Raw genomic sequence first — 14,978 nt, 5'->3', positions numbered from 1 at the left:
TGGGGGTGGGGGTGGAGGCTGCAGGGCAGAGGGGGAGGGAGAGAGGCTACAGGTCCACATGCTTAGGCCTCCTTTGTCACTTATGCTTGTTTGCTCTTTGCAACTTCAGTGATTAATTTTGGAAGGGACATTTATAATGGTGTTGTGTTAGCAGGAATACGCGGTAGGATGACTTTTCATTTGTTCTAGTCCTGTCTGTTTCTCAGGAGCTGCTCTGAGGCTTCTTCCTTCATTTGGGTACCAACCACTTCAGTCTTGTCTCAAAAACTGTTCTAGTGCTGGGCAGTGTACCAGGCAGTGGTGGTGCACACCTTTAATACCAGCACTTGGGAGGCAGAGGCAGGCAGATCTCTGAGTTCAAGGCCTGCCTGGTCTACAGAGTGAGTTTCAGCAGAGACAGGACTGCTACACAGAGAAACCCTGTCTCAAGAAGCCAAAAAACAAAACAACAACAACAAAAAATTATCTTGCAATCATTTTTTCTGTTAAGTTTGAGCCTATGTATTATCTATTCTTTGTATTATGAATAGTAGCTTTGTTTTATATTGCATTTTTTATAATTATAGTTTTCTGTATTAATGAACACTTGATTTTATAAAATGCTACTTAAGAATTTCCAGATGTGGCCAAGTGTGGTAGTACACACCTTTAATCCAGGAGACAGAAACAGATGGACTGAGTTTGAAGCCAACTTGGTCAACAAAGCGAGTTCCAGGACAGCCAGGGCTACATAGAGAAACCCTGTCTTGGAAAACAAAATCAAGCAAACAAAAGAATTTTCAGATGTGTCCTGTAAATTAGCCAAGTACTTCTGGGTCTTCAGCTTGTGCTGCTGTTTCTCTGATATTGGTAACTTTAGCATTTCACACAGGTGAGGCTCCTTCCTGGAGGAGTGAGGTGTCCACAAACCCATGTTCTTCTCAGGATCCTTTATTACCTGCTCTTGCAGTCTCTCTCTCTGTCTCTCTCTCACACACACACACATACACACACATTTTAATTTATGTAAATAGGGTTGATACATACATAGCTTGTAATATGCATATAGAAATCAATTCGCAGAAATTTCCCTGATTATTATTAAAATTGGGCTGTGGAATGTTTCTTCCTTTGGGCTCTGTTTTGATACCTTTTCCTTCCCCGTCTCCGGGGCCACGTCTTACTCTTCCTCACACCGTCACACCATGTAGCCTTTGAAGCTGGGCTTTTCACCACTTACCATCAAGCCTTTGAGTTTTATCTATGTTGTCGAATGTGTCAGTAGTTTTTTCTTTCTTTATTGCTGAATACTCTGCCACACAGAGACCTGTAGTCAGTTTATCCCTTCGCCAGGAGGTGGATATCTGTGTTCCCTAACTGGGTGGTTACATTTTTGTACAGGAGTTTCATAGACATGCATTTTTTTTGTTTTTGATTTTTCAAGACAGGGTTTCTCTGTGTATCTGACTGGCTATCCTGGAACTCACTCTGTAGACCAGGTTGGTCTCAAACACAGAAATCCACCTGTCTCTGCCTCCTGAGTGCTGGGATTAAAGGTGTGCGCCACCATCTGGTTTATGCGCACAGTTTTGCTTCTCTTGGACTAGGACTACTGGTTTATATAACTATGTAACAAGATTAGAAAAAGAACTGAGGGGTTTTTTTTCTTAAACAGAGTATGGAGAAAATAAAGCTGCATATACAAAGCTGCCAAGTTTGCAGAGAAACTATCATTTTGTATTGAGTACTGCACTGAGTTTCAGTTCAGGATTTTTACTTAAATCATTTTCATTGTTGTATAGGAATATTTTGTTGTGTTTTTAAATTTTTCTTTTACATTCATTTTGCTTACTTGTGTGTGTGTGTGTGTGCGCATGCGCATGCTACTGGACATTGTGTACAGGTCAGAGGACAACTTGCAGGAGCCAGTTCTTCTATCATGTGGGTTCTGGGGATTGAACTCAAATTAACTAGGCTTGGTAGCAAGGACCCTTATTCACTGAGTCATCTCACTAGCTCATGGTTTTTTAAACTTTATAAAATATGAAGCCGAGTCTGTTCTCTGGAAATATTTTATTAATAGGCCTCTTTATTTAATAAATTACTAATTTGAAACTTAAAGCCAGCTACTACCTTGCTGACCCCAGGGAGGTAAGCTTCTAAATCTAAACAAACCATGGACCAATTGCTCAGAAACCTCACTGGTTTTCTATTTATCTGCAAGAAAAAGGATATTTTGATGGAAACTTTTGGATGTTGTCAAAGCAAACCTCAGTAATTAGTCAATATTGATGCAAATACAACTAAAAACATGCTTTCTCCTTTCTTCCTTCTGTTCTTCTGAGACAGCATCTCACTAGTGGCCCAGGCTGGCTTTGAATTTATAATCCTCTTGCCTCAGCCTGCCAAGTGCTGGGATTAACAGATGTGTGTCATCGTACCTGGCTGTTTTCTTTCTTAAATGTGACTAAAAACTGTTAAGTCATAATACTAGGCTTCTACTGATTTCCACAGGAAGACAATGAAGAATCGTTATATGGAACTCTATGACCTTAATAAGGATCTGCTGAACGGATATAAGATTCGATGTAACAACCACACGGAGCTGCTAGGAAACCTGAAGGCCGTGAACCAAGCAATCCAGAGAGCAGGCCGTCTTCGTGGTGAGTCTTTCCTGGCACTGGGATTTGTCTTTGATGTTTTGAAAGATGACAATTACGGAAGATTGTAGCTCACAGTGGATCCTAAAGCAGCCTGCCTTCAACGCCCCAGAGCTGGCTGCACCTGGGTTTCTCTCACTCGGACCAAGGCTTTAGTCTCCTCCAGACAGATTTAAAAAAAAAAAAAGTCTTATGAAGCATGGTGGTGCATGCCTTTAATCCCAGTACTCGGAAGGCAGAAGCAGGCAGATTTCTTGTAAGTTTGAGGCCATCTGGTCTTAAAGTGAGTTCCAGGGCAGCCAGAGCTACCCTGTCTCAAAAAAGAAAATGAAACACAAAAGAAATAAAGCCCAGAGCTCCTTTTCTAAAATCTTGCGGTAGCTGCTAAAGTAGTGGCTCTCAACATGTGGGTGGCAACCCATATGATCCTTTCACAGGGGCCGCATATCAGACATTTACATTACGATTCATAATAGTAGCAGAATTACAGTTATGAAGTAGCAAGGAAATAATTTTATAGTTGAGGGTGACCACAACATGAGGAACTGTATTAAAGCGTCGCAGCATTAGGAAGGTTGAGAACCACTGTTCTCAAGGAAAACTTAGTGTTTATTGATGGGAGCATGCAGCCTGGTGTTGGATCAGCATAAGATTACCTGTCCAGTGGGTTTCTTGGGCAAGGCACCCGTGGAAACGGACTCTCACTTGGCAAGGATCGTAGTTCACAGGACAGTGCAGGAATTGCAAAGTTCATTTAGCTTGCAGGTTCTTTTCTCTCCATATTGATTTTTGGGCGGTTTTTAGTTTTACTTGGAATAGCTGTAATTTTCTCTGGAAATTCTGTGCTTTCTCGAATATTTTCTCCTAAGATTCAACAAGGGGCTAAGGCTTCTCAAATCTCTTATCTGAAATTGCGAACTACAACTCCTAACCCTGGGAGCTTTTTTGACTCAACAGAGACAGTTAGGTACATATGAGGAAACAGCACTTGGAACATTAGCCATGACTCACAGTTCTGGAAAGGAGAATAGGCCTTGCACACACAGAAAAGGGAAAAGGCCTCAGAAATACACATAGTATCAACTGTTGAGAGTAAGTTCTCTGGACACCAAACACATAGAATCAACGATAGAACCTAGTATGATCCAATGGGAAAAATAGAGTGTGAAATGTGGGATGGAGAGACCCATCTTTACCATACACAGGAGCTTATATTAGTGGAAGAAGTACTGGTATAGTAAGATCAGAAAAGAGTGCCTTATCAAAGTCTGCCTTTTATAGAGAGGTTGAGACATGGGACCCTCTTGTAGAAAAGGGAACTGTATAAAAGCATATCTTTAAGACACAAAAGAATTGTTTGGGTTTAAATATTGTTGTCTTTAAACCATTGTACCCATGTCTGTTACTTTTTAACTTTGTAACCCCAAGTCACTGCCAGCTGACATAAGAGCAGGACCTGTCTGGATGGATATCTAATTAGACCTGCAAAACTGCTGAATTCTACATCTAGAATAAGGTTATGTAGGGGGTGGAAAAATATGTTTGGGGAAGTATAAAGGAAATCAGTGGGGGCATTAATAATAATTATGGTATATTTCTAAAAATATGAAGTATTTCTTAAATCAAAATAGGAGCCAATAATAAAGCTGTTCATGTAACCTTGGTTTAAAAAAAAAGCAAAAAACACTGTTTAAGTATAAATAAAGACAGCTTGATCTGATATTCAGGGACACTTGAGGGCAATCCACTGGTGGTTAGAATTTTTCCTTGCACTGATAGCTCTTCCCTGCCTCAGGACCCGAGCCAAGGCTGAACCCCAGCAGTTTATAATCCAAAGGAAGTGAATAGTCTTAAATTAGAAAAGAAAAAGACTGAAAACTAACTAGCCAAGTGTCCATTTTGGAAGTATGGAGAACAGGCTAACCCACAGGAAGCAGTAACCAGCCCAAGCTGCTGCTGTTCTGACAGTGCTCCGGCCTCTTGAGTGGTCTTCACTGGGAGTGTGAGAGCACTGATTCAGCTATACACACCTGCTTGGATTCTGGCTTGAGATGCTCTCCAAGTTTGTTTTGTAATAAATTCAGTCTTTTCTAGGTTAACACATTAGTAAAATTTATGTAACTCATGCAACTCTTTTCTACCCTGGTTTTATGCTGTCTTCAAACTGACTTTTCATTTCTTTTCTTTCTCTCTTTCTTTTTTTTTTTTTGTTTGTTTGTTTGTTTGATACAGGGTCTCACTTTGTAGCTCAGGCTGTCCTGGAACTCGCTCTGTAGACCAGGCTGGCCTCAAACTCAGAGACCTGCCTGTCTCTGCCTCCCAAGTGCAGGGAGTAAAGGTGTGCACCACTATGCCTGGCTTGGCTTTTAATCTCCCTTTTGATGTTTTTTCTTACACAGTTGGAAAGCCGAAGAACCAGGTGATCAGTGCTTGCAGGGATGCAATTCGAAGCAACAACATCAACACACTCTTCAGAATCATGCGGGTGGGGACTGCTCCTTCATAGGAGAGCAAGACCAAGGAAGGAAGCTCCTGTAAATGGTTTATGTCTAGAAATCCAGGCTGATTTGCTCCCAGTCACATCCTGGTGAATCCAGGTTGCTAAGAATGAAAACCACTGTAACGTATATAACTAAACACAGGTGTTCATCTGAAAGTCAGTCTCCTTTCATTTGACATCTGTAATACTGTTGCTGATTTGTATGAAATAGTGTGGCTACCTTAAAATATCAGGGTGTCAGCGTTTAGCTTGTTCTTTTATATAAACTTTTGTCTCCTTTCTCCTTGAAATTGTAATTGAATTTTAAAATATGAAATGGAGTATTTACTTTTTCATTAAAAATAAAAGATACTGGTCCTTGTTGATTATAAATTACCACCATAACAGAAATGCACAAAACATCTTTATTTTGTGGGGAAAAACAAAAATACAGACATTCAAAATTTTTAATCATTCAAAGATGTGTGTAAACAAATTTATATTAAGAAAAAACAAGTTTCAAGGCGGTCTATTGGCAGATCTCCAAATGCATCACTGGCTGCTTGTGTTCATTCTAAGGACCTGAAAGAGACTTTCTTAAGGACCACTCAGGTAACTGTTGATACTTGTGTGCAGTGGTGGCCTTAAGTCACTCTGTCAGAGCCCTGCCTGCAAGGCTGCCTAGACCCTTGTCTTTGTCTTCCCAACAGGAGGAGGGCAGAGAGAACAGAGAGGAACCATGCTCCCTAAAACAGTGCAGGGCAGCCATGTTGGCACTCAAAACAACAAGGGGTTGTCACAGGGTGAGATTTCAACTGACTTTTGTATTTTTCCACAATTTTCATTTTGTTTTAATTTCTCAACAATGAACATGCATATTTATATAATCTGAAAAGATAGGAAGCTGTTGTCTTCGGGGGAGACCCACCTTGAGGAAAAGGAGTACAAGACCTGGAAGCTCATAGACGGTGCTATACTTCTTCATTCTTAGCAGATGGGGAGCTAGGTGTGCACAGAGCCTTCTCAAAACACCAATAAATAAGAAAACAAAGTAAAAAGGAGTTAGAGGCTCACTACTAAGGACAAAAAGAAACATGCCATTCATTGGTCACACAGAAAGTAGCATAGCTTTTATCAAGAAGAGGTATTGAGAATCCACATTTGACTCTTGCCCCATGCCCAAAGCAGCAGTCAGTTAGGATCAGGAATGAAGCAGAGTCATGAGCTGAGGCAGGTTCATTATGCAAACCCGACAGTGTACCTGGACAGACAAGCGGAAGCTTTCAGGCTCCCAACCTGTGCAACACGTTAAAAATACTCTATGTTCAATAGCTTTAGCTTACGGAATAGAACTCCTTTATATTAAACTGTAATTTTTATAACTGACTTATAACAACACTTTACACTGTATAACAGTACAAAAATATTTCCTCCAAGTTATTTTCAATTTTTTAAAAAACTTTCTGAATTTTTATTAAAAACTAAGACACACACACACACTGGCTGAGGCTCACACACTTATGATTGTCATCTTCATCACTGCCTTCCCCCTGTGTCTGTTCTACTGTGATCTTCAGAGGGCAGTAATATGCACAGAAACGCCAGCCCCCATAGCCGCCCTGCCTCTGGAGTACCTTGGGAAGGACTTCCCTGCAGCCACATGGGAGTTAATGCCTTAGCAGTGCACTCTGAGCAGGTAGTATGTAATGAACACACAAAATGGCGGCCTGCATCAGCCATTCTGTGCACAGCTGCATGCGCTGTGCTCTCATGCAGCGGCAGCACAGGTGGCCTGTTGTCACCGTGACCATGAGCGATCTGGCGTATAGGAATATTTCAGCTCCACTGTAGACTTACGGGCTCACTGTCATATGTCATTTATCGCACTGAAACATCAATAATATGGCACATGACAGATGACAAAAAGCAACTGTCATCAGAGCAGAAAAGCAATCTACAGGTTCTGTTCTTGCAGGCCAGGAGGCTCAACAGAGGCAGAAAGACCCTCTGAGCATTTCAGCCCAGTCTTATAAAGGTCCTGCTGTGGCAGACCATAAGCAGATGGGGATGAAGGGGACAGTTAAAGATTCAGACACAGGTCTCCAGAACTGGACAAGGTGGGTGGTGCTGGATAATGCTAAGAGATAAATGCTTTGGCTCATAGGATGCTTTCTTTAGCACTTTCCCTGGGTCTTCGTGGAGTTAATCCACAAACAAAATGTTAGCTAAATTCAACTCATGAGGACACATCAGAAACCAAGGGAGCTGGATGCAGTAGCTTAATCTGTAATCCTGCTGTAATCCTGCCACAGAGGAGCCTGAGGAAGGAGGGCCTTGAGTTAAAGGTCAGCCTGGCCTGCAGTGTGAGTACCTGTCTCAGAAAAATCAAACAAAACAAGGCAGAAGAAAGCAAGAATGACTGGAGGTATAGCGAGTCTGGATCGGAGTCCCAGTACCCCAAACAGGAAGGAGGGGGTACCTGCCTTTAGTCTGCAGCAATTCAGAAAGCGCAGGCTTCAAAATTCACCATTAGCAACAAAGTATGTGTAGTCCTTCCTGAGCAGTACTGTGGTTGATACTGCTGGAGTCCAAAGCAGTGTACATGGAGAATGCCCATCACTGCCTGGCATGGGAAGACAGCCCTCAAACTCACTCTGGATAGTCTTTCTTTCTTGTTGAAACAGGGTCTCAAACTCACACCTCCGCCTCCTGAGTGCTGGGATAAAGATGTGGCAGCTCTCCCCGAACTTCCTTTGATTTTGAGACAAGGTCTACTATTGCCCAGCTTGGCCTTGAGCTCACTGTGTAGCTGAGGGAAAAACTCTTGATCTTGCCTCTACCTCCTAAGAGCTGGGATTAAAGTTTCATGCCTCCTCAAGTTAGGTCTGGATATTCTTATCATTATTTAAAAATTACTTTTTTATGCTTAATATGAGAACACCTAAGACTTGTAAGTATCCATTAGGCTATGATGTTAAATGTGTTTTACTTAATGGAACAAAGCAAACAAACTGAGCCCATCATTGTGAACAGACAGACACGAAAGAGAAGTGTGGATGAGAAATGTAAAGGCCCAGTGCTTTTCCTATTAGTAAAGTCCACACTGAAACCTGCAAGGACAGACAGAAATCGAGACAGCAGCAAACGGACGTGTGTGCGCTACTGTGGGAAGAGCTATGTCACAGCCCCATAGGGCAGAGCAGGAAAGAGCGGAAGCAGAGTGAGGGCTTCCTGTCACTCTGACTCGGCTTTCTAGTGGTAGTCTTTAAAGGAAGGAAAAGGCAATAACATTTACATCCGGCCCTCCAGCATTAAGGAACATGGTCACTGGGAGGCTAGACTCACAGAAGCCACAGCTCTAGGTTTGGAAGGCAGTGGATGAGCGGTTAACTGTCCTACCGCTGCAAACCCTTAAAACAGTTCCTCTCATTGTGGTGACCCCCAGCCATAAAATTATTTCACTGCTACTTCTTAACCGTAGTTTTGCTACTGATATGAATCATATAAGTATCTGATATGCAGCATATCTGATATTTGACCTCTGTGAAAGAGTCAAGACCCCAGGTTGAGAACCACTGTGGTAGATACCTGTGAGTAAATACATAGGGTAGTAAGCAGCCTGTCCTCGTTCTCAGCCACATAATTCCCAGGGCCATGGTAGTTTTCAGCCAGACCTTTCCCAACGAAACAACAATACCCACGTGAGTAAACAGTCCTGAGAGCCAGGGTGGAACTCAGGCCACAGTGGGGAGCTGTGTGATGACTCAAACCATCATAGCTCTCAGACTCAGCATAAACTGGACTACACATGCTCCTACAACCACACAGAAGTGAAAAAGAAAAATCACTGGGAAGACTGTTGAACCTTGAGGACTTTGTGCTAAATGAAGCAAGCCAATTATGAAGGGATAAATACTTTATGATTCACTTATGAGGCAAACAGTCAAGAGAGAAGAGGCAGTAGCGAGTGAGGCTGACTATTCACAAGGCACGGAGTTTCACTTTGGATACGGATGGCAGTGATGGATGCTTTGGAGCACAGCCAATGTGCTCGATTCCACCGACCTGTACATGCAAGCACTGGTGGGGGTGGTGGCTCATGCCTATGGTACCAGAACTTGGAGGCTGAGGTGGAAGGGTCAGTAGTTCAGAGCTAGCCTGGGCTACACAGTAAAACCTTGTCAAAACAAAACCCTCAAACCAAAAAATAAAAGTTATCCTGCTAAATTTTATGTTACATATATTTTACCACAATAAATAAAAAGTCACCAAAGTTAGAAGTTGCTGAGGCAGTCACTATAGAACCAAAAGAATTGAGTGTGTGCGTGTGTGTGTGTATGTATGTGTGTATGTGTGTGTGAGAGAGAGATGGGGGTTAAAAGAATCAAGAGATAAGTCCATAGCTGGAGGCTGATATCTAGGTTGAGTTCCATAAAAGGATGACCAAGATTTGTTTTGTTTTGGGACAGGGTCTCACTGTATAGACCGCACTGACCTGGGAACTGGAGGTTCCCTCCATCCTCTGCCTCCTAAGGTTGGCGTTACAGTTTGCATGCACAGCACAGCCAGGAAGGACAGCCCCTTTGGAGGACACCCTTAGCCTGCATGCTTTCCTTCACTCCACGAAGACTCCAGGTTTCCCAGCACGATGAAGTGAATGCTAGTTGGCTTTGCCCACCCCTGTTACTCATAATAGACGAAGGCGAAGTCCCAGAAACCACTTCTGTTTGGGAAGGTTTTCTTTTGCTCTAGGCTTCGGTGGTTAATGTGCTTCACAAATTTCAGAGTTTCTCTGTCTCTGTAGACCAATGCCAAAGAATTGTTTTCTGGATTCACTATGAGCAGCTGAAACGGGAAACATGAGACACATCAGAATGCAGAGCTCATTCTCAGCCCTGCAGCCATTCACACTCCCTTTCCACGGTGAGTTATTTAAGCCGGGGTGTGGGAGTCTTTCAAAGATCCTTCCTTAGGAGATGAGCTTTTCTCTGTCAAGACATTTTCCAGCAGGCTCTGGCTCACTAGCAACACTCAGCAAAGTTTTGACCTAATGCCTTTGTTCCCAACTGCCTAGAAAGATTAGTGGGCAGAAGCCTCTTAACCCATAGGTTCTCAGTAAGGTAGAACAATGCTTGGTGATTTTCCTTTCAAAGCCGAGTATGTCCTTGTAAAATCAGAGCCACTGCAGGGCAGGCCAACGTGGATTTATCAGCTTAGAGCACTCACTGAGGTAATAAACTTTGTGTTTCTTGCCAGTCATGGTGGTTCACACCTGCAATCTCAGCACTTGCTAGGTGGAGGCAGGTGTATTATTGTGGAAAGTATGAGGCCAGCCTGGGTGATTCAGTGAGTTCTAGGCCAGCCTGGTCCATATAGTGAGTCCCTGCCTCAAAAAAGCCAAAATCAAAACCATCAGGCAAATAAATTACCAGGTGTTTTAAGAACAGAACCTTTTCAAGTTAGAAAGGAGAACGAGCTATCAGAAGGGAGCCCTTACCTCTTCATCTTCACCCTTGGCAATGTAGGAAGTAAAGCCGCCATATTCTGGCTCCCAGCCTGACAAGGGAAAGACAGACAGCACTGAGCTCACCCTGGACAGCAAGGCTCCGGGCCTTCAGCACTGGCATTTAGCTTCTGCTGCTGTGAATTCCCTTTCCTTTAAACGCCTCATTTCCCAGACAGCTGAACTTGGAATACAGGCTTACTTACTAACATTGAATGAGAAAATTAAAGGAATTAAATGTTAGATACACTGATAAAGGCAATTATAGTGAAAAAAAAAACATAGACCCTGCTGTTGTGGTGGAGACCTAGGGAAAAAATTAGGTATGGTCTACCTTTCCATCCCCAGATACAAGTCTAATTTGGGATCCCCAGCATCCTCTAGAACTGTGCGAGTGTGCCCACAGGAAAGTCAGCTGGAGGGAGTCCCCCTGGAAAGCTGCCTGGACTAAGGAGACAATTTATTGCCTTGCTCCTTCCTACCTTCACAGCCACAGTACAGGAACAGGTCCAGGGCAAATTCAGTCTTGCTGTTGTCGTGGACCAATGTGTAGTGACCAGTCTTCCAATGCCTCAGCTCCCCCTGGCACATGGGAACACCTGACTCTAAGAAAACACAAAACAACATCCAGCAAATTATTTACAACTATAATACACATGCTTGACTGCAGGGAATACTGACTAGGGAAGACAGAACACGTGTGGAAAGCACTCCCACAACCCTTCAGCTGCAGGCCGCAGTAAAGCCTTGTGACAGTCAGCAGTAATCAGTTCTCACTGGGTTTCACTCTCTCCTCTCTGGTCTCTAGTGTGGTCTCTCCACTCTCATCTGAAGTCTCCAGTAGCTGCTTGCAGGGGCTCCCCCTCTCCCCCTACCTCCATTGGCTGAGGGCCTCACCTCTTAGGACCCAGTTTAGCTGCAGATACATAGAAAGCCTTTCTGCCAGCCCCTGCTCGTGGCCACACCCTTGCCACTACCCACCTTGTCTTCGTCACAGTCTCTTCTTCCTCCCCTTCAAGCCCTGCGCAGCCTGCTTGCAGAGGCCCTTCCCCTCACCCTGTCCCCATTCACTAATGACTCCAACTCTTGGTACAGACCCAGGGTCCTTCTAGCCCTTTCATCCTGTCTCTCCAGACTCATTCTCTGTCCTACTGCAGTCTACTTGAAAGATTCCCTCATCCCACCACACCTCCAACTCCCTGGGGACTCTGCCTCTTACTGTGGAGAGCGTGCCTAGCTCTTTCTCACAGCTCCTCTCATCCTTTTATCCCAGCCCATCTCTATTCCTCTCTGCCACCCACTGACCTGTAGAAGCACTAGCTACCAGGGAACTCACAGCCACACCACACTGCTGTGGGATAATGCTCTTGTACACTGTAAAGATTTGCCACTCATATTGGTTTAATAAAATGTCGATTGGCCAGGAGCCAGACAGAAAGTATAGGTAGGGCAGCCAGACTAGGAGAATTCTGGAAAGAGGAAAGGCAGAGACAATGTTGTAGGTCAGACACAGAGGAAGCAAGATGAGAGGGCCTTACTGAGAAAAAGTACCAAGCCCCGTAGCTAAACATAGATAAGAATTATGGGTTAATTTAAGTTCTAAGAAATAGTAATAAGCCTGAACAATAGGCCAAACAGTTTATAATTGATATAAATCTCTATGTGTTTATTTGGGACTGAATGGTTGTGGCCCAGGCAGGACAGAAACTTACATCTACAAATCATACTTTCCTAAGATCCAGAGAGGGCAACAGAAATCAAGAAATAGAACACCCACCTAACAAAGACAAGACCAGATATCAACACCTGGAATCACCTCATTAACTACAGATGCCAAGACACCAGCATAAAACATTAACATGGAGAGCCAAGACAAAATGCCTGTACCAGAACCCCACATCCCTGCTACAGTAGGCCCTGGGAGATGCAGTGCAGCTGAAGCACAGGACAAGGACTTCAAGACAGCAGCTATAAATACGCTTATAGAGTATTATAGCGTATAAGACCTTAAAGAGGACTTAAATATTTTAGTGAAGTCTGAGAAAACAAAATCAATGGAGTAAAATAATGAAAACTGTTCAAGATATGAAAGTTAAAATAGAATCACTACAGAAAACCTGATCTCGGGCTGGAGAAGTGACTCAGCCGTGAAAAACTAGGCTCACAACCAAAAATATAAGAAAACTCAATGTGATAAACTGAAAATGAAAAATTTAGAAACTCAAACAAAACCCTCAGTGATAAACCTCACCAAAAGAGTACAAGAAATGGAAGACTCTCTCAGGCCTCCAAAACAAGGTAAAAGAAATGGATACCTCAGTCAAAGAAAATGTTAAATCTAAAAATAAAAACAAACAAACAAACAAAAATCCAAGTACAAAACAACCAAAAAATCTGGGATATTACAAAAAGACCTTATCTAAAAATCTAAAATAATAAGAACAGAGGAAGGAGAAGAAACCCATGTCAAAGGCATAGAAAATGTTTGCAACAAAATAGAAAAAAAAATCTTTAGAAGGAAATGGCTATACAGGTATAACAAACATATAGAAAACCAAATAAACAGGACTGGAAAAATTCCACATTACACATAGTAATCAAAACACTAAATGTACAAATAAAAACTATTAAGAACTTCAAGAGAAAAGACGAAGCAACACATAAGGGCAGCCCCATTAGAATAACACCTGACTTGTCAATGGAGACTAACAGCTAGAAGGGCCTGAATAGATGCTTTACAAACTTTTAGAGACCACAGATGCCAATTCAGATTACTTTACCCAGAAAAGCTATCAATCACTATAAATGGATAATATAAAATATTCCACAATAAAACTAAATTTAAGCATATCTATCTACCACAGAAGGTACCAGAAGGAAAACTTCAGTCTGAAGAGGTTAATCACATACAAGAAAACAAGGAATAAACAATACCAGACCAGTCAAACAAAGGGAGGGGGGGACCCACACCATGACAAATAAGTAACAGGAATCAATAAACACTGCTTATGGGTAACTCTTAATATCAAAGGTCTCTATTACCCAATAAAAGACCCAGACTAACAAAATGGATGGGAAAACAAGATACACCCTTTTGCTGCATTCAAGAAACACAACACAGCACCAAGAATAGATGTCACCTTAGGGCAAAAGGGTAGAAAAGGGTATTCTAAGCAAATAGACTAAGAAGAAAACAGGTATAGCCATTTAGCATCTGACAAAAGAGACTTCTAACCAAAATTGATCAGAAAAGAGCAGGAAGGACACCAGAAACTCAAAGGAAAAATCCACAAAGAGGATGTTGGAATCTTAAACATTTATGCACCAAACACAAGGGCACCCAAGTTCATAAAAAAATATTACAGGTAAAATCATATATTGATCCTCACACAGTGATAGTGTGAGACTTCAATACCCCACCCACTACTACCAATAGACAGGTCATCCAGACAAAAATTAAATAGAGAAATACTGGAGTTAAATAACATTATCAAATGGACCCAGCAGATATTTACAGACTATTTCACCCAAACACAAAAAAATATACCTTCTTAGCAGCTCATGGAACTTTCTCCAAAATTGGCCATATACTTGGAAACAAAGTAAATCTCAAGACATACAAGAAAATTAAAATACCCCCCTGCATCCTATCTGACCACTATGGATTAAAGCTGAATATCAACAATAGAAAGGGACTGGAGAGATGGCTTAGTGGTTAAGAGCACTGAAAAAAAATGGGTCAAGACAGAAATGAAGAACAAGATTAAAAACATTATTAGAACTGAATGAAAATGAAAACACAAATTAGCTCTATGGGACACAATGAAGGCAGTTCTAAAAGGTAAGGCTATAGTGCTACATAAAAAAAGTCTACATTAAAAAGGGAAGAATCTCCTATTAGTAATTTAGCAAAACATCTGAAGGCTTAGAACAGAAATAAGAAATAACACCCCAAAAAGTAGACTGCAAGAAATACTTTAAAAAGAAAAAAGAAAGAAAGGATTTAAAATTAAGAAAAAGAAATTCAGGGTTGAAATCAACAAAATAGAAACAAACAACTGCAAAAATAATACAAAGAAACCAATGAAGCAAAGAATTGAAAAACAAAACAAAACAAAAAAAACTTTGGCAAAATTATCTAAAATATGGAGAGAGAAGATCCAAATTAGTAAAATTAGAGATGAAAAGGGGACATCACAACAGACACTGAAGAAATCCAGGGAATCATAAAGACATACTATAAAAATCTATACTCCATCAAACTGGAAATCCTAAAAGAAATATATGAACTTCTTGACATATATGGCTGGCCAAAGTTAAATAATGATCATAGAAGCAATTTAAACAGACGAATGAC

The 14,978-nt window shown here is 41.8% G+C and overlaps 2 protein-coding genes across 4 annotated transcripts in view; one reads left to right on the top strand and one right to left on the bottom strand.

The window, feature by feature from the left end:
- Bbs2 (Bardet-Biedl syndrome 2) overlaps positions 1–5,495 on the top strand; it is a 39,187-nt gene extending 33,692 nt beyond the window's left edge. The window contains exons 16-17 of the mRNA XM_048428661.3: positions 2,494–2,642; positions 5,039–5,495. Coding sequence (XP_048284618.1) covers positions 2,494–2,642; positions 5,039–5,145 — 256 coding nt within the window. The 3' untranslated portion in view covers positions 5,146–5,495. The remainder of the gene's footprint in view (positions 1–2,493; positions 2,643–5,038) is intronic.
- Positions 5,496–5,529: 34 nt separating this feature from the next.
- The window catches only part of Ogfod1 (2-oxoglutarate and iron dependent oxygenase domain containing 1), a 59,070-nt gene continuing 49,621 nt past the window's right edge, over positions 5,530–14,978 (bottom strand). For all 3 annotated transcript variants that reach the window (XM_087900443.1, XM_087900442.1, XM_087900444.1), the window contains 3 exons: positions 11,104–11,226; positions 10,616–10,674; positions 5,530–9,963 (listed from right to left, as the gene is read on the bottom strand). In XM_087900443.1, coding sequence (XP_087756569.1) covers positions 9,802–9,963; positions 10,616–10,674; positions 11,104–11,226 — 344 coding nt within the window. In that variant the 3' untranslated portion in view covers positions 5,530–9,801. The remainder of the gene's footprint in view (positions 9,964–10,615; positions 10,675–11,103; positions 11,227–14,978) is intronic.

This window comes from Myodes glareolus, chromosome 22 (assembly GCF_982192425.1).
Source record: "Myodes glareolus chromosome 22, mMyoGla1.1, whole genome shotgun sequence".
In the NCBI taxonomy this organism is placed as follows: Eukaryota; Metazoa; Chordata; class Mammalia; order Rodentia; family Cricetidae; genus Myodes; species Myodes glareolus.
This window is presented reverse-complemented; position numbering and strand designations above follow the sequence as displayed.